Source organism: Orcinus orca, chromosome 11 (assembly GCF_937001465.1).
Source record: "Orcinus orca chromosome 11, mOrcOrc1.1, whole genome shotgun sequence".
Classification (NCBI taxonomy): Eukaryota; Metazoa; Chordata; class Mammalia; order Artiodactyla; family Delphinidae; genus Orcinus; species Orcinus orca.
In genome coordinates, this window is record NC_064569.1 from 58,320,883 (window position 1) to 58,347,049 (window position 26,167).

Below are 26,167 nucleotides of genomic sequence, written 5' to 3' on the forward strand. Positions count from 1 at the left end.
AATGGGTCCTTTGCCTTTGGGCTTAAAGTGAAAGTGACTGTCTTGTAATGCCACTTTACCACCTGCTGTTACATTCAGCCAGAGTGGAAATGCAACTTTTGTATATTGTAGCAGTCAGTACCTTGCCATATATATTTTCTTTATTTGAGAATGTCAACAGAGCATGGTTTGCATCTGATCCCAAGTTTCCCCTTTTCTCTAAGGATTAAAACTCATTTGTTCTTTTTATAGGGTGTTTGTATATGGGGGAGCAGGTTTTGATGTTTTTCATTAACACCAGGTACTATGCCATACTACAGAATGCCGGCTCTCAGCTGACAACAAAATTATGTTTAAAATAGAGACTGAACTATGTTTTTACACGAACTCGTTGGCACTTGAGCAAAGGCATTTAGAGCAAGTTTACTTAGTCTTGACTGTACAATTCTATAAGAGGGGATTAAACATTTGTGGAAATCAGCATTGGTAGCCTGTAATAAAATCTGTAAATAATGTTTATGTCTTCCTAGCTATTAGCAGAAGTCCATATGATCTGAAATTTCAACATTATTTTCACTGCATTGCAGACACACTGCCTATATTGTTTTGTTTTGTTTTTCTTCAAAAAGCTTTTTAAAACAATAGACTAAGTTCAGACTGCTCATCAGGAATAAAAAGATAGACTAGGGTAGGCATCATCTTTTTAATGTTTCAGAGCTTTGGGTGCTAATCCCTACTATTTTTGACTTATTGTTTGGCATTTAATTGAGTCCTATTTCCATCAATATAAAAATAGAACAGGATGCAGCATAGAGTAGGGGTTAAGAACATGGATTCTGAAGCTAGGCAGCCTAAGTTTTAACTGCTGGAATGATTTAAGGAAGTGTATGCTGTTAATGGAAAGGAACTTTTGTATCACTTTTCTATTACTAGCAAAAATGGACTTTTGAGGTTAACATTATGAAAATAATTTGTTCTGTTTGTACTATAAAATTATTTTCCCTTTCTCTTCTTCTTACTCCCCCCTCCCCTTTCTGACTCTCCCCCTTCTGGTTCCCTGGATTTATAATCGTGGTTAATGGAACACCATAATTCAATTCATTACCCATTCATTCAACTAGGTAGCATGGTCTATGCCTCTTTGGTGGGTTTCTTATCTTCAGTATTTAATTAATTAACAAGTAGTGTCTGTTTCCAACTCTGAAACACTTTTGTATTTTAGTTAGGATTTTATTACTTTGAACCAGTCTTTCTGCTTTTATTTTCCCTCTACCTAAAGCAGTGATTTCAACCCTTGCTGTACTTTAGGGCAATGTAAAGAGTAAGGAGGCCGAGTTCCCTTCTTAGAACAATTTGAAGTCTTGGGAGAAGCATGAGGCATTAATTTTTTTTTTTTTTTTTTTTGTGGTACGCGGGCCTCTCACTGTTGTGGCCTCTCCCGTTGCGGAGCACAGGCTCCGGACGCACAGGCTTAGCGGCCATGGCTCACGGGCCCAGCCGCTCCGCGGCATGTGGGATCTTCCCGGACCGGGGCACGAACCCGTGTCCCCTGCATCAGCAGGCGGACTGTCAACCACTGCGCCACCAGGGAAGCCCAAGGCATTAATATTTTTAAAGGTTTCCTAGGTGACTCAAATGTATGACAATATTTGAGGTCTTCTGTTCTAAATGCTCCTTTATAACAGTGAGTCTCAAAGTGTGATCACCTGACCAGCCGCATCAACATCACCAGGAACTTGTTAGAAAGACAGATTCAAGTCCCACCGCAGCTCTACTGCATCAGAAACTCTGGACTTGGGGCCCAGAAATATGTATTCGAGCCAGCCCTCCAGGTGATTCCCATGAATGCTCAAAGTTGAGAACTACTGCTTTATGGCAAAAGTCTCCTATTTTTCTTTTCCTGGTTGTGCACCACTATAAAACTTTTGAGCATGTTCATCTCTACATAGCTATATTTATTTAGTTTTGAAATAGTACACATAATACTTTCAGTAGCTAAATTTCAAGACACAATATACACTTAAAGTGAAGTTCAAAGTGAAGTTTGTTAATGAGAATGGATGTAAATCAATAGTGCAAGTATTCTTGTTGATAAATTTGTTTTCTTTTTGATTTTTTGGTAATAAATAATCATATCGGTGTTTTCACCTTATAATGCAGATGGAATAGAATGAATGGAGTGTAGTGGTTGGGGGATCTAAGCCAGTCTGCCAAGGTTTGAACCCCATTTCTGGTAATACCAGACTGTCCTGGGCAATTAACTTAATGTCTCTGTGCATCAGTTTCTCATTTGCAAAATAGAGCTATGAATAGCGTGTCTCAAAGAATTGTCAGGATTAACTGAGTTAATACATATAAATCACTTAGAAACTGACTAGCCCTTAGATGTGCTCAAAAATGGTAGTTATTCTTACTTAGAATTGAAAGACTGTCAGCTCTATCATTTTCTTTTTCTGTTATTTTTTTTTGGTGTCTGTATTATTAGTACGAACCTCAATCTGTTATTATTTTTTTTGCAGGTGTCTTTTTAAGTCACCTATTTATTTTGTGAGGGTTGGTTTAGTTACACTAGATAATATAATCCATAAATCCATTTAATTGGGTGCTTCTGTACTGCCACATGCCCTAATCCCTTGAAAGTGAACTAATGAGAAAGTTGTTTGTCGTTTTGATGTCTATGGAATTTCTGCTCTCTTTTGATGGACCTTGATAATTCAACCAGGGAGAGTATCTGTATCAGACAAAAATAAATACAAATAAAAGTTCTAATTTACTTTCACACCTTTATAGACAGTCTTATACAACCCCTGGGGGAAAGCACCCTGTCTTAGAAGATTCACTTCTCAAATTTTATGGTAAACATGCATCATTTGAAGATCTTGTTAAACTGCATATTCTGATTCACTAGATCTGGAGCTGGTCCTGAGATTCTGCTGCCAATTGCATTAAATATGAGAACCTACCTAGTAGTCAACAATTGATGAAACTTGAGGTGTGGTAGAGATCAGGAGGTTAGGAATAAAACCAGCAGCAAAGTTGCAGTTAGTGTATTTGTATAGCTAATTTGGAGACCTTGAGGCTAATTTTTGGAAAGTATTATTAGCTATTATTATTAAATTTGACCCCTGGGGATAAAACTCAAAATTGTGGTCTGGTTTTCATACCTCCATCTGCCTGAACTTACATAGGATGAGATACAAAGCAGTCTACTTCTAACATGAATTTAGAATGATAGACTCATAAAATTTAGAATAATAAACTCATAAAATTCAATGAATTCATCAAACTTCAGCTAATTTCTATTATATATATAGTGTGTATATGTATTTTTGTAATATTATATAGAGTAGATACTTATGTACACTCAGTATGTATATTTATATAATGTACACATATTATCATATAGTAAATACTTATACACACATATATACACATACACACATATATACATACATACATACACATACATAATGCCCTGAGATCCAGAGCGGTGGATACAAGTTCCTTTAGGCAGTTAGCTCTTAGAACATCCCAAACACTTTGTAGCATTTTCTGCCCAGGCTGTAAGGTGGTCAGGCTCTAAGGATGCCATCCCCCACCCAGGAGTGGAATATCCCAAATGCTCCTGCAAAACATGAGCAGAAGCTTTAGTGTCCTTGGACCTGTACCTTTTAGTGTAGCACGCCACAGAATGCTGGCTTTCATTTTAATAACGATTCAGACAGGTTCCAAGACGCAAGTGCAAAATCTGCATAGTGTTTTAGGAGGACAAGAAGAAACAGAAATAATGAGAAGGGTGTTACCATTTTCTTCATGGTAGTCTCCCTGCTGCACGTGTACAGTGATCAGTTACACGTCGTGTTGAGCTGCAGAACCCTCACGCTCTATTAATGGTAGTGTTAGGAAAATGGCTTCTGGCAATTTTCAATTATGTCAATTCCCTGAGTATTTACATTAGGAGCAACATTTTTATGATGGGTACACAAAAAATCCCCTCTTTTCAGCATTTCCCCATTAGGCGTACAAAATATTTTCTGTCCTATAAAATACACTTTAGGAGTATAACTTAGTGGTGCGCATTAGGTGCTGGAGCTTGGAGAAGTAAAGGGTTCAGTTCAATCTCTGGCTCATTATTAGTTCATCCTGTATTTCATTTCTTGATCTAATGTAAATTGAACTAGGGAATATTTGGAACACTAGTAATGGGTTTTGGAAAAAAAAATCATTGAATAGAAGCTCTCAGAAACTCTTCTGTAGAAAAATTTGGAAAAGGCAGTTTCTTTATACTCTCAGAAGATATTTATAACAAAGCATCAGGTACTTTCAGTAATGAAAGACATGGTTCATATTTTGATCAATACCTCCCATCAGATACATAATTCAGCCTGAATGGGACATGGCATTCATTTTCTTCATGGCGTTGAGTGACTGATGCTGTTTCAAATGGTAAATCTATATGTTTGGGTTATATGAAGGTAGAGGGTTTTAGTAAAACACCAAGGGCTAAACTGGTACGGTTCTATTTTATTTCTCTTAAAGGCAAATTAGCTTCGAATTAACGTTAAAATTTAGTAAAGTAACACAGTGTCACTGCATTTTCTGTTTCTATAATTGTGCTATTTTTTAACTCTATTTTCTTCCTTTTTCCCTCTGCCTTTATTACCCCAAGCACCATCAGCGATTTCCCTTAGGAACCTTTAAAATTCACAGTGAATTTTGGAATCTACTGTTTAGAGTATTATAGCTCTCTGAAAATTCATCCATTGTTTAGATGCCAGTTAATATCAGATAATAGTTTGTACTGCAATAAGAAGTGATTTAAAAAAATCAACAACTATTGGGCTTCAGTGATTTTTTTCCCTCTGGGGCTTCAACAAGTATTTGACTTTTTGCTTGAAAATAATGCTAGACAGTTTTAAGCTAAACATCCAACATTGGTTCCTTTGAATGATATATTTGCATTTTTTTATTGAATGGTGTGTCTATTACTAGTACAGTTTATACTAAGAGGAATTGGCCTTAAGGCACAATGAATCTTTGTTTCCACTTTACCAAACTTACATAAATTTCTTTTAGGAGCAACCACTCTGTATTCAGACTGTCTGAAGTGCATATGAATTTGGAAATATATTTTACTGAAAACTCCAAGTTTCAAGAGTTAAGAATGCTCACTTATACATAGTACTATTTTTATACTCTCTTCTGCTGGAAATGTGAATCTGTCAATTAAAGAGTGTCAAAGAGCTATCCAAACCTCTAAAATGATTCCCAGCTACCTCAGACTTTTGGAAAAAAAAAGACTCCTGAGTTCCACGCTGTGGGATGGGCCCAGTCCAGCAACTAATACTCATTAAATAGCTGATTAATGAAAGCCCCTAACAGAGTATTGTTTTCTTTTCCCCCCTTTGGGTGATGATGCTAACACATATAATTAGACTTTGTGTTGTATCTGTGTAAGAAGTTCTATAATTCATTTTGAAAATCTGTTGAAAATGATATTGAATGGTAAGTTAGTATTCTTTGAAAGCATTAATTAAAATTTAACTACTTCAGTGTATAATATCTGTGTTTTATAAATAAACCTAAGATATTCATAGACACTGTTGACTGCACTAATTAATACTTAACTACTTCAGTGTATAATATCTGCATTTTATAAATAAACCTAAGATATTCATAGACACTGTCGACTCTTGCCTCACTACTGAGGAATGATGTGATGTCACATTTCTGGCTTCCCCCCCACCTCTTATGACAGTGCCTGTTAGTATCCTTTGTGGGCCTGCTTCATTTGCCCCCTTCTTCTGCCTGTTTCTTAAATCTCAGTGCTCCTCAGATATCTTAGTCTTTTTCTATGCTCAGCATGGGTCATAGTCTACTGTATACATGCTGATGACTTCTTAAATCTGTTCCCCCAGCCCAAACCTCTCCCCAACACATCAGACCTCTATATTCAGCCTCTTACTGGATATCTCTATTTGGATGTTCCAGAGGCAGCTCAAACTCAGCATGTCCCATACAGGATTTGTCACTATATGCTTCAGCCATATTGATCCAGTTTTTGTCTACTGAAAGTCCCATGTTCTCTCTCACTTGTTTGCAGACACCCTTAGCCTGAAATATACTTTCCCTTCAGCTAACTGAACAAATCTCATAACTGACTTTCTCCAGGAAGCCTTTCCCAATTCTTAGGTTAAGATTTGGGACCTCTCTTATATGGTAATAGTGACAGTAATATAGTAACATTGTTGTAGTAATATATTATAGTAATATAATACAGTAATGTTATAGTAATATAGCATATTTATCAATACAGTAAAAGTGATAAAGGTAATGATGATGATGATGATAATACTCTATTAGTTTCTTATTGATGCTGTAATAAATTACCACATCCATAGTGGCTTAAAACAACATGAATTTATTATCTTACAGTTCTGTAGGTTGGCAGGTTGACACTGCTCTCACTAAAGTCTTTTCTTTAGGGGAGAATCTCTAAATTTTCTTGGCGTTTCTAATTTCTAGAAGCCCCGTGTTCCTTGGCTTGTGACACCCTTCCATCTTCAAGGCCAGCAATGGCCTCCAGGGTCTTTCTCTCACTTCCTCACTCTGACACCGACTCTTCCGCCTCCTGCTTTTCAGGACCCTTGTGATTATACTGAGTCCACCTGGATAATCCAGGCTACTCTTCCATTTTAAGGTCAGCTGATCAGCAACCTTAATTCCATTTGTGGCCTTAATTCCCCTTTGACAAGTAATCTAATATATCCACAGGTTCTGGGAATGAGGGCATGGACATCTTTGGAGGGGCTTTTTGTCTACAATAGCTAACAGCTATTGAGAACTAGGTATTGTTCCAAGCATCTCACTCACATAGTTGTCAAGAACTGAGAAGAGTCTGAGATTTTATCTTACCCTCTTTGCAAGCTTGACAAGTCAGCCTGCCATTGTTTCTTGAAACTTGGTGGAAGACATGAAACTCTGGGATTAGAGACAATAAAACTTTATTCCTTTAGCTATAGCAGTAGCCAGAGTATCAACATTTTCTGAGCCAGTTCCCTGAGCCCCAATTCACAAGAGCAACGCAAAGAGGTCCAGGTGCTACCTGCATATGCAATGGATTATATAATAGGTGAGGACCCTGAGGAATCTAGTTATTTTATAAATTATGGTATGTACTCCTGTCCTTTGCTTTTGAGAGGACACTATCTCTGTTTTTTTCTATACAAATATCCTTAAAAAGATAGTCTGGAACAAAAACCAGTCAGTATCTGTGCTCTTAAGACATACAGAAATGTGAAAGATTACTTGAGAGTTTGTGTTCCAACAATAGCCCTCGCAGTAACAGTGTGAAATAGTAGCAATTATAATCATCTTCCTTTTACAGGTAAGGAAAATGAGGGGCAGAAATGATAAGTAACAAGCCTGCTAAGTAGCAGGATGGAGTTTTGAACCTGAGCTACCTGGCCTCACAGCCCATGTTCTTAGTCTCTGCTCTGTGCTGCTTCCATCATACCATGTACTCAGGTTAGCACATGTACTCCCCTGAGGTTTCCTTCATGTGTGTCTATAATATGTGTACTTTTAAACTTGTTTGGATTCCCCATTGGTTTTTAAACTCCATGAGGGTTTAATGGAACTGTGTCTTTATTGTTCAGGGTTTATATATCCAGTGTTCAGATCAGTCTGGCCTATGTTAGGTAATGAATAAGTATTTTAGGAATAAATCAAAAAATATAGTAAACGAAACCCTCATAGAAAGGAACCTTACTTCCAACCTACATTCTTAGATAACACCAAATCTTTGTTATAGAACAAGCATTAATCAAGTTGGCCTGTCACCAGATGATGGTGATAGGAGTCATTTAGTGTGTTTTTGATGTTTATGCCTAATCATGTCCATTAAAGTAAAGACCGTAAGTTTTGGAAGTGCTTGAGAGAAGATGCAAAATGTGATGATGGCAATCAAAGTAGAGCTAATTTTAAAAATTAAATGGGTGAGAAAATGACAAACATTCCTTGTGCATACGGGATAAGTCCTTTGGCATAAAAATTCTTTTTCAGGGAAAAAGGGAATTAGACAAACCATGAAAAGTGCTCCTCCTTTGCAATTGACAGTAATCAGGAAGTGTTGAGGAAAAGTGATTGCAGAAATGAAAAAAAAAAGTCTTTTGAGTGTGTGCAGGAGGGTCAGCAAAAACATTGAGTGCATATTAGGGCCTAACGCTAATTCAGGAGAATGCTAGGAGTTTGCGAGCTTAAATGCTAAGCTAGTGAATACAAGTGGTACTGATGAAAATTCTGTTACAGGCTAAAGTATGTAGCTGAAACGAATCTTTTTTGATGGAAATATGCCCAAATAGAAAGTCCATCAGGAGAAAATGTGTTCTGTTTTAAAGCTTTGAAGGACCAATTCACTCTCTTTTTAAAAATTTTTATTGGAGTCTAGTTGATTTACAATGTTGCGTCAGTTTCAGGTGTACAGCCAAGTGAATCAGTTATACATATACATATGTCCACTCTTTTTTAGATTCTTTTCCCATATAGGTCTTAAATTTGGTGGAAATGTATCCAAGGATAGCAAAGCTTAAACTCCTCTCTGTCAAATGAACTTAAAAACAGCCATTCAGGACCTAATCTGTTTGTGAGTAAAAACAACTTCAGAACATGCACTTGAAAGGAAAACGTTGGTTCTCATTTTATAAATACCAGTAATAGAGGACTTCTATGAATTTTATCTTATCAATATTACTATTTCAAATGCAATTTATATTTATACTAGTCACATGTGGTAATTGTCAGAGCAAGGAGTTTTATTTTTTAATACTTAAGCATGAATGCTTATGTAAATAGTATCTTCAGGTGCTAGTCATGGCATAATCAAAACACAACTTTTTTTTTTTAACCTGCTATACCTTTAAAACTTATTTAGGGTCACTGAATAATAAAATGGGGATGTCCTATGACTTTTTTTTTTTTAAGTTTGTTCTTCGGTAGGTCCTGTATTGCTTTACATCATAAGCAACATTTTCAATTCAGAAATCAGAATGCCTAGCATAACACATTAGCCAACATTTCATCTTTGTTAGAAGACAAGATTCCTCCTCTCTCAAGCTAAGGCCTGTCATGAATCTGATTCCCCAAGGTGAGGATGAACTGGAAAGATCCCAAATAGCGATGGCATTGATTTATCACGTTTTGTGCTTAGGACGAAGTGCTTTAAACGGACCATCTCATTGAATCTTCACAACAACCTGCAAGGACGTTATCCCCGCTTTATCAATGAGGGGATGGAAGCTGGGAGAGATTGAACAACTTGTTTGAAGTTCCATAGCCAGTAAATGTTAGACCTGGGTTGGGATCCCAAACAGTGTGGACTCTAAAGCTCCAGCTTTTAACTGCTACGTCTACTGCCCTCTGCCAAAAAGGGCAGGGCTGCAGTGCTGGAAAGCTAACGGATTGTGATTGAGATGCTGCTAGGACACCGCATGGACGATAGTATTGAGGCTGAGATTTAAAGGGTGAAGGAAACAGAAGGAAGAGTGAGTGCAGAAGTCTGGGGATTTGAGAGCAGGATAGATCTGGGGTGGAAGAACCAGGGCAAAGTTCAGAATGTGTCTGTCAATCTGGAGGGAGTGCCTCTGAGTGATAGCAGAGAAGTTTAAAGGAGAAGAGCACCTCACACGGCAAACAGTGAAACCATGGAACTGATGAGCAGAACTGCAGAATTGAATGTTCTTTCTTGGATGGAACTTGGTAATGTCTACATATCTGTTTGGTTTGTGACATCAGGCAGAACTAGTTGTAAGCTACATTCAGCATGATTTGTCATCAGAGGGGAAATGATCCTGGACAACAAACTCTGCTGATCTGTGAGCTCAGAATCTGACTGTGGCAGGGAGGAGAGGCCTGGTATTGCACATGGTTTTTTTGCTAGTGGTTATTTAATAATGTAGAATACATTAAAGTCTACTTCTGGTTTATGAAGTTATACATCAGAACATTGCTCCTAATGCTGGAGATTGGATTTCGGTTTGTATGTATTATAAGACCCTGCTTGATGATTCTTTGAACATTTCCACGTGGTTTCAGGGTTCGTTTTAGCACCGTGTTGTTAGGGTAGTGGGACATTTTTCTTGGTGACCGACCTTCCCCAGAGTCCAAAAGAGGAAGCTGCAAAGCTTTCTTAAAGTTTAAGCCAGATTACAGGGGAGAGGATTATTCTAGAAGGAATAGTACATTAGTGGCTGTGGAGGGGGGACTATCAATTAACAGTCTACTACTAAGGTGCTTAGATATTTTCCTCTGGAGCTCAAAGAGAGCTATCTGGGCATGTGGGTGGTGACAGATGACATTGGAGTGGGTGAGAACACTAAAAGAAAACTAGTAGAATGAGTTAAAACATACACACACACACACACACACACACACACACATGCAGATGGAAATCCTAGAACTTTGGTTTTCAAAAATCAGAAGATGACAAGAAAATTAAACAAACAAACAAGAACAAAAACAACAAGAAGAAAGGCTAATCTGGGAAGTGGAGGAGAAACAGGATATCTTTCTATGACAGACCCTAATGAGCAGTGTGATAAATCTTGGCAGTATCAAAAAAGTAAGAACTCAGGGCTTCCCTGGTGGCGCAGTGGTTGAGAGTCCACCTGCCGATGCAGGGGACGGGTTCGTGCCCTGGTCCAGGAAGATCCCACATGCCGCGGAGCGGCTGGGCCCATGAGCCATGGCCGCTGAGGCTGTGCGTCCAGAGCCTGTGCTCTGCAACGGAAGAGGCCACAACAGTGAGAGGCCTGCGTACTGAAAAAAAAAAAAAAAAAAAAAAGGTAAGAACTCAGAGGTCTCCATGAGATTTTGTGCTCTTAGTTAGCGACAGCTGTTTCAACATAGTGTTAAAGATAGAAAGTAAATTCTAGTGCACTGAAGGGAACAAGTAGAGAAAGTCAGATTTTTATGGTGATTTATGTAATCACATTCACTAGTATTATATGAATATTTGTTATCTGCCTATAGTTTTAGGACTAGCGTAATTAATTGGGAGCAGACTCCTATGCATAATTTTATCCAGGATTTTCTTTTAATTTCCAAGTAAATTTGACTCTGAAACATTTGAGTTTTCTTACTTCTGTTTTCAAGGCATATTAAAGAGTTGTGGTTGCACACGTTAATGGATATAGCCTTATGACAAATTATTTTGCAAAAATTGAGACAATTTAATTCATTGTAAATAAATCTTATTATCTTCAAAGTTAAGCAAAAGAATATTTCAGTTACTGAAGGTATTAACGGCTTCATTGAGGTATAGTGACATGCAGTATGCTGCACATATGTAAAGTGTAAAATTTGATGTTTTAAGATATGTATACACCCATGAAATCATCACCATAATGAGCCTATCCATCACCCCCAAAAGTTTCCTGTTGCTATTTTTTTAATCAAAGTATAGGTGATTTACAGTGCTGTGCCAATCTCTGCCGTACAGCAAAGTGACTCAGTTATACACAGAGACATTCTTTCTTTCCTGTTGCTATTTTTAATCCCTCCTATCTGTGTCCCCAGGTGACTACTGATCTGCTTTTTGACATTATAGATGAATTTGCATTTTCTAAAATCTTATGTAAGTGACATGAATCGTACAACATATATATTTTTTCTTCCTTTTTACTCAGTATAACTATTCTGGGGCTCATCCACGTTGCAGCACGTATTGATAGCTCATTTCTTTTTATTGCTGAACAGCATTTTATTGTATGGATATACCACACATTATCCATTCATCTATTGATGGACATTGGAATTATTTCCAGTTTGGGTGTATTGGAAGTAAACTGTTATGAACATTTGTGTACAAGTCTTTATGTGGATATATGCCTCCTGAAGGTATTCTCAAAATATAAAACTGTTTATGAGATAAAGGTATAGAGCAGAGAGACACAGTTAAATTATCCCTCAATAGTTGTTAGAACAAAATCCAGGTTTCTTCAGTACTTTGATAGAAGGTTATTATGTCTGTAGTAGCGTAATCTAATTTTTAAAATTTTCTTTTTTTTTTCCTTCTGCCATCCATAGACATGGTTCCCTGTATCTATTGTTAAGCCTGTGAGCATCTGAGAAGCTGCCTCCTGTGCTTGATCCCTCTGTGTTTCACTCTGTTCTCAATCACTTTATCTGAATCTGACTCCATTTGCTCAAGAGTCTTTGTCTGGCTGAAGTACAGCTTTGTTACTCGGGTCTGACTTCTCTGCCCTTAGACCTCTGGAAACCAACCTGTCACCAGCTGCCTACTTAGGTCACCATTGCCTGAGATCGTTGGCACCAGCCTTCAGCTGCCCCCTCACCACACCTGCTTAGGCTGCTAGTCAGGTTTTTGCTGTCTGATGACTGCCCCTGGCTGTACCTTCTTTATTCCAAACTCTTAGACTCGCATCTGGCCCATGTCTAGAATTTTCTCTCCGTGCCATTTGAGCCACTCCATATTCCAGTGTGCGGCCTGATTTGTTGACTCAGTCTTGGGGACCTGACTACTCTCGGCTCTTGGAGAACTCCAGCAAACAGAAGCGCCTCTGTTTTGCAACAGGCTTGTCCATAAGTCCCCGTGTTCCTACAAGTAAATGGCCCCAGACCTGCTACTGCTATTGCCATCTGCTGGTGGCAGGCAGAGTTGGCGCAATGTTGTTCTATTGCCTGGTTTGTTCATATTTAAGGAAGGTCTCAAGGTAAAATCTTAAGTAGAAGTACGTCTATTTGTTATGTACTTGCATTTTGTATAATTCGCACAACTATACTCTTCTCCTTTATACGCTTCAGCCACACCAACCTTCATTCTATCCAATATGCTAGCCTCATTTCCTCCTTAGGACCTGTGCATTTTTTGTCCCCTCTTCTTAGAACAATATATCAATACTTCCACAGATCTTCAGACAGCTAGCTTCTACCATTATTCACATCTCAGGTGAGATGTGATTACCTTAGAGATGCCTGCTTTGACCACACTCCACCCATTTCACCCTACCAGTCAATCATTGTCTTACTCAATTATTTTTTGGTAGCATTTATCATTTACTAAATTTCTTTCATTCATTAATTCTTTCATTAATTTATTTATTAACCTCCTCTTCCTACACACACCCAGAAATAAATATAAGTGCCATGAGAGCAGGGAGCAAGGAGCTTGGATGACAGAACAAACAATGCTTGTATTGAGCAAAAGAGACGCTCAATAAATACATACTTGTATAAATGAATGCATATAGTACCTCTGTCTGCCTGTCGAAATCCTATTTATCTTTGGAAGTCCAACTCAGATACTATCTCTTTCAAGAACTTCTCCAACTAAATCTGTTTTCTCTCTCTTTCTCAGGACTTTTTATTCTTTCTTTATTTTTTCTGTTAAGCTGTCATGTTTCCATGTAGTGGATACAGGGGCCATACTTGACTTATCTTTAGTCCATAGGTCAGAAGCACAGGTAACAACCTGGGCTTGGGACTGGTTTCTGAAGTAGGGATGGAGGGTGCAGTGTTGTAGGACTGAACCCTTAACCTGTGGAATCTGATTCTATCTTTGGGTAGATGGTATCGGAATTGAGTTGAATACTGGGTCACTCTGTTGGAATCCAAGAATTATTTATAGACGGTGTGGGACAAACCCTCCCACGTCCCCGCCCCACATGCACACATGTTGAAATTGGCTCCAGGAACCTAAGAGACTGTCCCTCATTCCTTCTTCCTTCTTTCTTTTCTGAAGCAATCATAATTCTGAATCTGGTGTTTATCATTCCTATATGTGTGTGACTGTGTGTGCATTTTACCACTACTGTCTGTCTGAGTGTATGTGTGAGTAACCATTTGCAATCTATGGTACTATTCTGCTTGTTTTTAAGTAGTATATGGTAAGGGTCATTCTACACCTTATTTGTTCCCTCAACATTACCTTTTTCAGATTATCCATGTTGATACATGTAGTGTTAGAATCTAGTGGTAAGACTATTTCAGTTGTTGTATGGTATTGCTTTTTAGAATTATTTCACAGTTTGTCAGTTATCTCGGTGAAAGGCTTGCAGTTTTCTCTTTTCATTCTTACAAAGAATACTGCAGCAAACATTTTTGTACCATTATTTTCTTAGCATCCTAGGGAGTTAGTCCAGTGTTTACATGGGAAAGTGGAGCCAGGTTGCCTGGGTTCGAATCCTTACATTGCCGCTTGCTAGCTTTCCCAAGCAGCACTGAGCACCAGCTATATTCAGTCCTTCTGCACATGCATGCCCTACGTCAGCCTCTGGCAACAAGTTATCAGCTTGGCTTAGATGCCTTTGGCTCCGGTGAATCCTGCTGGATCCAGTTCCCAAATGCCACTGCCCGTGGCTTCACATGCAATCACTGCTTTGCACTTATGTACCATTTCTGGTCCATGGAGAGGTTTATTTTCAAGCCTGGAGATGATTTTCAGTTTTTCCTTTTAATATTTTACTTAACATTGCTATGTGTTTGAGCAGAGGGAGTGCATCAAAGCATGTACTTACTGTGTCACCTTAAGCAAACGTTGATAATACCTCTACAACCTTTTAAAATAAGCACAAATCTTAGAATCACCTAATCATAGATTTTCGGAGCTGGAAGGGATTTGAGAGATCATGACGTCCAATAACCTTATTTTATAGGTGAGAGAATTGTGGTCTTGAGAAATTAAAGTGATTTACTGATGTCATATATTTAATTAATGGTGCAGGCAGGACCAGAACCAGAGTCTTTTTTTTTTTTGTGGTACGCGGGCCTCTCACTGTCGTGGCCTCTCCCGTTGCGGAGCACAGGCTCCGGACGCGCAGGCTCAGCGGCCATGGCTCACGGGCCCAGCCGCTCCGCGGCATGTGGGATCTTCCCGGACCAGGGCACGAACCCGTGTCCCCTGCATCGGCAGGCAGACTCCCAACCACTGCGCCGCCAGGGAAGCCCCCCTCAATAGTCCTTTTGACACTACATCTACTTTTTTAGTTTTCTCTGAGCTATATTTACATGTAATATTTTACTTTTAACAAAACTCAAAAAATACATTAGAATTAAGCAATTAGAAATATGATATGTTGGATTTTTAAACTGATGTGAGATGTTTTCTTTTGAACAATATTGAGGTAAAAGCAAGAGTACAGCATTTACTGTACTGAGCTGAATATATTTTCATTAGCAGGCACAATGCCTTTTGACTCTGTAGATTCCTGCTGCATTTGGTTTCCTTGACTTTCTGCAACTTATTAGGACAGGCCCATCAATAATGGCGCTGATACTTCCAACCTCCTACAGCACTGGGTCTGAAAATGAACTGTGATGGATGGATATGGCCAGCATTTACAGTGATAGCCTATATTTCTGCTGTCACCTAGAAATGGCAGGTAGTTTAATTTAGAAAAAAAAAATTACCGAGAAAGAACAAGTATTTCTTCTAATTAGGATTTCTGGACTTTTGTCGGACATGAATTTAGAATCTGACATGTTTGTTAAAGCCTTTGGAATTGTTTTATTCTGTTTCTAGATCTTTTAGCTGTGCCTAAGCATCCGTATGCTGCTATGGAGAACTGGGGACTAAGTATTTTTGTGGAACAAAGAATACTGCTGGATCCCAGTGTTTCATCTATTTCTTATTTGCTGGATGTCACCATGGTCATTGTTCATGAGATATGTCACCAGGTATGAGAAAAAGGATCAGGTGTAAGTATAATTGCAAACTATCGAGAATGTAGAATGATTTCAGATACTTAGATTAGGAGCTAAGTTATTATCCTCCCAGTTAAGTTTTACTTGTATAGAGCACCATGTAGTTCTTTTTGGAAGATAGGTTGTTCTCAAGTGACGGCACAAACGAAAGCAAACACACGGATCATATTGAATAAGTAACTGTCATTCAGTTTAGTTGAGGAGTGAGATGGCACTGCTACCCCGCAGCCTCTTTGGAGACCCTATCCACTCACTATTCTTTGTCAACCTTGCTGTATTTTCTTGTGATTATTGGTGTGTATATATGGAGAGTGCAGTGATGGCAATGATTTATTGCATTGCTGAAAGATGCAGCTGAGTTTTGTGTACATGTCAAAATTTGCTTTTGCTGAAATCAATTTGTTATTCCCCTTCTCCCATCACACAGACACTTAGGAAGTCTTTCACTAACTCTGCGACAGCCTCTTTGTTCTCAAATGATTGATTTTTTTTTGTCTTGACATGTTTAGAAATTCATATGTAAATTAGCCAGCTTTATCATGAAGCTAAGATAAAATTAATTTCATTTTGATTTTATGTACTTTCTTACAATGAGCAGAAGGTATTACAGAGATTTCACAATGCTTATTAGAATCTTGATTCTAGTGAAAAAAATAACTGAAAATAAACGTTTGTGCTAATAAAAAGCAATCTTTGTCCTGATTACCAGAAACTATGGATGGTTTTTAAGTGAAAACACCAGAAATCACAGTGTGATACTGTACAACTTCAATTTGTTACCAACCCAAAATCTTTTTAAAAAGCTTGAAAACCTTAAGAAAGATTGAGGTGGAAATGTTGTTAGTAAAAGAGGCTGAACAGCTAAATGACAATACATGAATAGGGACTTCATGATAAATTGTTCTAGGCCATATGACCATTTACCTGTATGTCAGCCTTCTGCAGTGAACCTGTAGACGTTTGTACCTGTCATGCTGGTCAGCTTGGGCATGTGTTCCTTGCTGCAGAGACTTAAGGGGGTCCATTGCAGAGATAACCAGGGCTCCTCTATTGTGCTAAAAATGGTTTCCAGCTAAACATACAATTCTTTGACGCAAATCAATGTCCTTTTGAACGTTCCTAGAAACGAGTTACATGTAGAGTTCTGTTGAAATAAGAACACACTGATAATTTTTTCTAGAACTGGATTTCATTTGTTCCAGATTCTCAGTTACTTTCTTGTTCTAGCTTAGTGGTGCTCGGCTACTTACTATGCGGAAATGAGCTGGAAGCTGGGAGAAACACATAATAATTTCCACTATCATTGCCAAATTACCGTTTCTCCTCACCTATTTATTGTCACAATTCTTAAGACAGGCTTTCAGTTTAAGGGAGAAGAAACATTACTTTCTGATCAAGAACAGAAAATGTTTTAAATATCATTTGTTTTGTGGTCATCAGCATATTCAGTTATCTCTTCTTTGTATTTCTATTAGAGGTCCTCTTGAGTAAGTGACACTTTATTAATATTGAAATGCTCAGCCACCAAGCTCTTTCCTCTAGCTCCTAAAGCTGTAAAGCTATGATCTGATACTTGTCTGACTGCCTTTTCCTTCTGCTTCTTAAATAACTCACTCCCACTTACAGTCTTCACACTAAGGGTTACTTACAAATGCCTATAATCCTCTTGCCTGAGGCTTTCTCATGGCTTCTTATCATTAAAGTCTGAGCTCAAATGTCATCTGCTTAGAGAGAATCTTTTTGTTTTTACAGTCTAAAGTGACCCATCCTCCATTCCTATCACACTTTAATAAGATCTGAAATTGTACTGTTCATTTGCTTATTTTTTATTTTCTATCTCACCTAATTGTCCCTTCCTCCACAATAAAGTGTCAGCTGCCTGAGAAGGGACATTGTCTGACTTTTCATCATTAAATCCCAAGTCTGTAGGATAGTTCCCGCGTATAATGTTTTTTTGTTTTGTTTTGTTTTGTTTTTTAATGAAAAAAGAATTCCTTTAAGCTTTGGTGAACTCAGCAAGGATTTCAGAGTAATGTATCCAGATCTAATCAAAACACCAATTATAAATTACAACATTACTTTCCTGAAGGGGATCTTAGAGACTTTTTTGGTCCAACCCTCATTATCATAGAATCATGGAGAGTCAGGTGTGGAACATCTTAAAGCCTTTATTAGTTCCTTCAATCAGCCGATGTCATCTGTGAATTGCCTCTGCCACTGGAAGGCGCTGCTTCGGTACTTCCTGTGATGAGCTCACCACTTCTCGAGGTAGTATTTTCCATCTTCATCCATTTCAGTCTGTTAGAGGGTCTCCTGCATTTTTAGCAATGTCTACCAATCTACAACCCTAATTTCCATCCATTAATACTGATTTGTCCCCTGTAGGGCCATAAGACCCAAGCCTTTTCTTCTTCTGTATACTAGGTCTTCAAATATTTGAAGACAGCTGTTGTCAGTTTTTTTACCCTGAGCTCTTTCTTCTCCAGGTTAAATCTTCTTGTTGTGTTCCTTGAACATTTTATTTTTGTTCTTCCCTGAATGCATTTATAGAAAATTAGTGTCATCCAAGTAGTCAAATAAATCAATGGTGTTGCCACAACGTATTTTAAGATCACAAAATCAATTGGGGAATGAATTCCAGTTGTGACAATCATAGTTTAATACATTTACTTTTAGATAAAATAATTCTGAGATAGACACGATTTTATCTTATTTTATCTTATATTTATTTTATTCATTTGTCACGGCAGTGGTTTGGTGACCTTGTGACTCCTGTGTGGTGGGAAGATGTGTGGCTGAAGGAGGGATTTGCTCACTACTTTGAGTTTGTTGGTACAGACTACCTCTACCCCGGCTGGAACATGGTAAGTGCACTTTTTAATTGTTTGGAACTCTAAGTGAAAGGTTGATCCTGTGTTACATTGGACTTATCTTATCATCAGATGTGACTGAAAATACCAACCGATGCATGAAAAAAAACAAGTTAGCTATCCAATAAAAGGAAAAGTAACCCAAAATGTAAACAGTACTATTCCAAAATATTTTTGTTTATTAGAACTAAATAGAATCTGATTGGTTATACGCTGATTTCGAAATGGTACAATTTTTCTAAATAGAAATATTTTAGATTGCAGTATTTGATAACAAAGATAAATTATTCCTTAAAATAGAGAAGGTAACAGTAACCAATGAGTTATATTTTAAGTATATAGGATGTTTCAATATACAGAAAAATGAGAACTTAATATTTCTTCAATTGTGATGAACTCAAAAATTAGCTAAAATTTTTGATGCATTATTGCTGTTTTTACTTTAGGATTAAATGATTTAATAAGAGGTCACTATAAAGAGTTGTACACATTATACCCATACCTGTACGTCTGAACCTGAAGTAGGATTTGTTGTACCTTAAGCAGTGATGTTCTAGAGCATCCTAGAAGAAAAAGTGCAGGGAGGGTATGATTTCTATATGTCATTTAATGTAGGTTTTTCATTTAGCATAAGCTTCCATTAATCAGTAAGTGACTATGTTATTATGGAGTAGAACCCAGGCTATATGTTGTTTGGGAACTTGAATTTTAAATTTATTTTAAGTGGCACTACGTAAAAGTTGCAAAGTACTGACATTTGTCAACTTCCAGAAGCTCAAAAGCTTTCACCTGTGACATAGCATGAGTGATAATATATATTTATTTCACACCACTCTTTTTTGATGTTTAAATTATTATGTGATTATCTAGTTATCTGTCATGATTACAAGTATGATCTGAATAGTATTTAAACCAAGGTAAAATATAAAGATGTCTGTAAGTCATGATATAACTTCTCTACCATAAATTCAGCCAACTCCAGCTGAGTAAGAAAGGTGATCTTACATATCTCAGAAGAAATGTTACAATTGTAATATCATATTGATATGTTTGAATTATCCAGTTTTGCTTATATTTTATAAAGGCAGCATGGTTCATTTGCACAAATGTGTGAGTTAACTTTACTTAGCCTTATGTATCTAGGTATGCATTATATATTATACAATTTAAAAAATCTTATTTGAACTGTTTTATTATGGCATTAAAATTAATTAAAAATGCCTTTAAAGAACTTTGAAGAAAAATCATCAATACCATCAATATTAATTAAGTAATTTTTAAACAAATATGAAATTTGAAAACTGAAATGTTTAAGGATATTGAAATATTTGTAAAAATATATTTTGGTTTTTAGTTGACTTTCAACCAAATTTGTTTAAAATTATCATTTAATTTTCACTATGCTGTGGATTGTTACTGATTTATAATTCTATTATGTTTCAATATTAAAAGATGTTAGTATTACAAACGGCATGTTACTCATATAGGTAAGCTTTTTCTTTTTTTTCAGCTCATTCAGCTATCTATGACAAAATCCTTTCTATTCATCATTATAAAAATACATCTTAGGTTAAAAAGGAATCAACAGAATTATACTAGAGGTGAAAACTGACAGCTTTTAATGGTTTTAGCATGGCAGTGAATCCCAAGTTTCAATGTCCTCATACTGGATTTTGTCTTTGAATAATTTTGTATATTCCTTCATTATCTTTATCAGTTAAGTTATAAATGGAGAACAATTTTATAAGAAATATTGAAAATGAATATAGAGTGTAAATAACACATCTGAGACTTTGTCCTTAACAGAATACATACCATGCACTGGAAGTATAAAAACCTTGAGCTGGTAAGATATTAATCCATATGTTATAATCAAAAATAGCAATTAATGATGGATTAAACTAAGAAATGAAAGAATAAGGTCCATCACAATTAATTAGGCAATAGTGAAAACAGGTCTTATTATTATGTCTCTTTATGTTCGGATTTTAAAGATTACAAATACTGTCTGATCATTGGCTGCTTTTGCTTTTTTAGTAGTTTTTTCAATTTAGGTTGTAGAGTACCTCAATATATTAAATTTATAAAACCTGTAAGAAGAGACTCTAAACAAATTCTCCCCCAAGGATCGTTACTATCTTCTTTGCAAACAAAATTTTAGGACTAAGTTAGCCACATAAGTAAGAAAGGATATTAAGTGACTTTAAGGCTGTGTCAGCACTATTTTTCATAATGGCATCAGCAAAAGAGTGAAAGAAATACTAGAAAGAACAAGAGCCATGGCTGTGTTAGCAGTAACTCATACTGTTGTGATATGCACAGAAACTCCCCCAGGAGAACAAGGCTTGGGCTTCACTAGAACTTAGCCTAAATTAGAAAAACCGGAAGTCAGGCTTGTGTCAGAAGTAAAGAAATTCAGGAAGCTGACCTCTTTTGCCTCTAATCTCAAAAACAGTGCTTTAATTATTTTTAGACACCAAGGCTCAAGCACTGAAATACAATTTCAGTTTGCTAGGGAGATTACTATGACAGTCTACCTTCGATGGAATAGCAATAAGGAAGCCCAGAATTACACTGTATTGTTAAGGAAGCTCTTGCTCTGATTTAGGATAGTATACTTGTGTAGCCTGCTTAACTGTTAGTAAAATCTTAGGTTGTATATATGTGTGTGTATGTGTTTACAGTCAGTTTCTGCTAAAGCAATAATCAGTTTTTACATTAAAAACACTACATGGAATAAAAACTACTATGAAATTTTGTTCCCCAATAAACTGATCAAGTATACTATTTTATAGATATGGGCCTTTACAGGTAGTATGATACAAGGTCAGGAAATGGATAGGCAAGAAGAAATTCAGATTCCAAGAAAGGCATTTCACTTCTTTGACTCACCCTTAATATTTGAGAAATGGGGGCCATTATACTGACTTGGTAAGCACACATAATTTTTGTGAAGATAAAATAACTTTCGAGGTCTTTGAAATGCATGAACCGCTATACAAATGTGAGTAGGTATCATGGACCTGGAAAATAATAAATGCTCCATTACAAAGGGGCATTGATTTTATGTATAAATACCCTAACATTTCCAACCCTAGTAATCTATTTTGACACCCTAGATTTCTAACAATTATGTATAGATTACAAAAAGTTTTCTGTAATCTTTGTATCTAGACTCAGTCTCCCCAAATCAATGCTTATCTTTTTTGGCAATGTGGACTATTCTATAGGAACATAAGCCTTATATCATGTTTCATTCATCAAACAGAAGTGTCAAGATCAACAGAAGCAACTTCTTCAGTTCAGGGCTGGGGTTAGATTTCATAGGTTGTAGTCCTTTTGCTTGATGTTATTTGATCAAAGTTGGTTGTTAATGACAACATTATTGGATGATTAAGTTACAGTGTGCTGTTGATGGCCGTCCAAAGGGAGAAAAGAAAAGACTCATGCTGCCTAGTTACTATTCTTCAACAATTCTTTATCATTTAAATTTGAAAAAGTCTATAATAAAAGAGCTTCAATACAGGAAAAGGATGAATAGTAAAATGATACCACGAAGAACTCCTTCTTTTACAGACCTGATGCCGATGCAGGCAAAATCATATCCCTGGTGCATATTGCACAGGTTTTCACTATAATTTGTATCTGTATGATAGGTGTAACCTTCAATTTCCTGAATGTAGCCTTGTAAGGACGTACTTGCTATAATGAGAATTATTCAACATGAGTGTATGTTCTTTTATTAAATAATTTGGAATTAAAGGAGATTTACACAGCAATAACTTTATACACTGATAAAGTCTGCAGGCTGGGAATTCTTCCTGAATTTTTATGAGGGCACATACCTGGGCATAAAGATAACTATTAATAGAGAATCGTGCAACTAAACTTCATTATGCTAAATACTTAGGATATCTCAAAGTGTATTGCCCAAAACTTTGATAAGTGTTCTCAATTGTTTTTATCATGGGCAGGACTAAAATAGCAAAAATGAATTCTGCCATTAGACTCAGTATCATTTTAACGTGCTCCAACAAAAATTGCCTGCTAAATTTAATAGGCATTGCAATAAAATTACCTTTACTTCTTAGATTATTTTGTTTTTATTCAAAAAGAAGTTGAGAAAATCATTGGTGAACTGAAATAGATACAGAGTTTATTGAATTCAGTTTTTTTCCAGTTTAAATGTAAAGATATATTGCTTAATTATTCTAAACAATAATAAACACTCTAGTACTCAAGAGAGGGGAAAGTAGAAAATTAGAGAGAGAAGAAATTGTTTTGGTTAATATTTTACTTGTTCAGCTGTTCATGTCTTAAGTCCATCTTTGATTTAATGTCTGTAGGGAAGAAAGCTTTCACATGCTTTTCAAAGTTAGTTAATATACATTTCAGCAGTAGTTGGTACATTGGTACTATTGCCTATGATTCATCAATATCAAAATATATTTGCCCAGGAGGGCTATGGTGTCAAAGATAGACCATTTGGGAATTAAATATTTATTTTAGAATCTTACTTTATAAATACTGAATACCAAATAAATGTGTATATACACATACATCATATATATGTGATTTTCCATAGAGTTGTATTTTGTCTATTACGATAAAAAATCCACATATAATATTCTGCTCCTGAGAAATCAGTAAATTAGAAGGTGATCCAATTGTTTTCAACCTGGTAGATGATGTTTTTTTCTCAAATGACTGACATATTGAATGTGAACATTTTAAAAGCTTCTGATGGCTAGTCCCAAGGGTCTATGGTATTTTTGATCCTTCTCAGTAGCTTAAAAGTGACATTTACATTGAAAGACTAGAAGAAAAGTAGAAGGGGTGCTCACTTGGGTCTCCTGGGGGTCACGGTCTTCAAAATAGACTTCTTCTTTATGCTTTCCCTTTACTCTTCCCTCCGAACCCCTCGCAAGTCATTTCTCTTTGTGCTGAAAACATCAACTTTTTTTTTTTTTTTTTTTTTGTGCGGTACGCGGGCCTCTCACTGCTGTGGCCTCTCCCGTTGTGGAGCACAGGCTCTGGACGCACAGGCTCAGCGGCCATGGCTCACGCGCCTAGCCGCTCCGCGGCATGTGGGATCTTCCCGGACCGGAGCACGAACCCGTGACCCGTGTCCCCCGCATCGGCAGGCGGACTCTCAACCACTGCACCACCAGGGAAGCCCCATGTATGTTCTTAAAGGATGATTTTTTAAAAAGCCATTTATATTCAGAAAGACACTGTTTCAGGTTTTGTATATTTTAAACTTGGAGATAAAAGATAAATGAGCATTCTCTTCAGAATAAAGTGTTTCTTCCGAAGACTGTGTTCAGGTTTGCATGGTGTCAAGGTCTTTCTGCATTTCCTTAGGAATTTCAAAAGTAACCAATAAATTGACAGGATTAGACACTTCCTAAGAAGAAAACTCTTCTGAACCTGGAGCCTAACAATAATGCAATGCTATCCTTTCTCATATCTAGAAATAATATAGGAAAAGTTAACCCATTCATTCCCTTTTTAGGTAAGAGCAGTTTGCAAGCAAAATATTCCAACTTGCTAAAAATGGTCAGACATCACTTGATAAACAAAAAAATTGATGATGCCAAAAATTTATATCAAAATGATGAAATGTTCTGTTAGACATCATTGTTCTCAAATACTTATGATTTGCAATAGCAGATTATACCAGTTTAATCTGTCCCTTTTACCACGCTTAGTAAAAACGTTTATCTTCTTATGATACATGAATTGTTCAACACTTGATATCATTCAGTATCATCTCAGATATGTTAAAGAGAATTTGCTTTGCAAAATCTGTAACATGAATACAACCAAAAAGGAAAGCTGGGGACTAAGAGGACAACCAAAGAATAATTCATTATTTTTATAATTATTAATCATCCTTAACCAGGCAGCTATATGCTTTAAAAGATATTACAACACACTCATTTCTAAACAAGGAGTGACTGTCTCAGTCCATAACACTTTATGGGACTTTTTTTTTTCTTCCATTTCATCAAGGTTACTTCAACACTGTTCAGCTGTTGCTAGACAAGGATGTGATAAATGAAAGTAGTGAGTTCAAGTGATATGAATCAAAAAATGTAAAGGAGCTTCCTGTCAAGAGAAAGCAAAAAGCAATAATTTGAGGTTGATGAAGATTTTGCTTCAGTTACTCCAGTAACACTTGCAATAATAAAGGCTTACGTAGCATTTACTGTGTAACATTAAACACTTTACGTATGCTAATTCGCTGTGAAATAGAGTAAGACCTTCTGCTAGGTATCTTGAGAGTACGCATCTTTGCTGTCATTTTTCTTAAGAGTCTGAGAGTGTGGTAATGGCTACACTACCATGCAGGCCACCACTCAGGCAGCTCTCTTCAACCATGAGTCCAAAAAGATGATTTGGGGTAGAACATGTTTTGACACTGAGCTGAATAACCTCTGTGGATCTGCCATTCACAGTTTTAAGTAAGCCCTTTTGAAACTATTTATATCTTTAGCTTTTTACCTTTCCCTGGGACTAATGAAATAAAATTCTTTCTAATGATTGGAGTGTTATCTTTGTCATATTTGTCTTTAAAAATGAAGATATGTGGGGATGCTTTTCTCTAAGAACCTACTTCAAATCCACCTGTGTCCAATTAACTCCTTTAATCATTTAAAATTTTCTCTTCTCAAGATTTTATTTATAGTTCAGTGATGTGTTTCCTGAGTGCTGTTAACATTAATTTTATATAAACTAGTTTGATGGATTGCTGCCACTTTTTTACCATTCCATTCAGTTATACATTTCATTCATGCTGTTTAATTAATTCATTCAACGAATTATCAAGTACCCAAAATGAGACATTCACTTTGCTAATTTCTATGGAATAAACCTCATGGCTTATTAGCAGAGACCTGCTATATATCAGCTTCTTATACAACTGTATTTTATCTTTAGTGTGGTGGTTTCAGTTAGAAGGTGTGGGTAGATTGAGGATTTTTTTTTTTTTTTTTTTGCTCTTAGTTGACCAACCATGCTCTGTCAGAAGTTGTTTTGTTTATGCAGTAGCTCAAAAACACAGATCCATAATCTCAATCAGACTGTTCATATTCATAGATACGTTTGGAAAATAAAATTTAGCATAGTAAGTCTCAGAGGATTAGCCAAATAATGGAACAGGAAGAAGATTTAGCTACGTATTATTATTTTTATATTACATGGATCAAACATGTTCTCTAATATTTGCTTAGATTTACAATAGCTATTTATTTTTATTTAGAATTTGAGTATCTTTCTGCTCAGTTAAGTTCTGTTCTTTCCCTAAGCTTCACAGCTTTGCTTGGAAGATAAGTGCTTTAAAAAATATATTTCTGTACTTTTGGTTGTAGTGGTGCTTGTGGTGATGGTGGGATATTTTCATCTATTTATTATTTATTTCCCAAGTTTTCTGATTAAAGAGAGGGTTAGTTCGATTGCTCCTAAAGAGCAAAACTTGGCATTAATTACATTCTCTTCCCGACTATCCACTTGATCAGTCCAATTTGAAGGACATTAAACACAATACAATATTGAAGACGACTAATTAAAAGTAAAAACTCTCCGTGTTTCTTTGT

The 26,167-nt window shown here is 36.5% G+C and overlaps 1 protein-coding gene and 1 long non-coding RNA gene across 2 annotated transcripts in view; one reads left to right on the plus strand and one right to left on the minus strand.

The window, feature by feature from the left end:
* TRHDE (thyrotropin releasing hormone degrading enzyme) overlaps positions 1-26,167 on the plus strand; it is a 408,390-nt gene that overhangs the window by 197,214 nt on the left and 185,009 nt on the right. Inside the window, exons 4-5 of the mRNA XM_004281902.4 lie at positions 15,518-15,672; positions 18,450-18,563. Of these exons, the coding sequence (XP_004281950.3) occupies positions 15,518-15,672; positions 18,450-18,563 (269 nt within the window). The remainder of the gene's footprint in view (positions 1-15,517; positions 15,673-18,449; positions 18,564-26,167) is intronic.
* Positions 1-26,167, minus strand: part of LOC125960563 (uncharacterized) — a 140,533-nt gene that overhangs the window by 72,605 nt on the left and 41,761 nt on the right. The gene's annotated exons all lie outside the window — the stretch shown is intronic.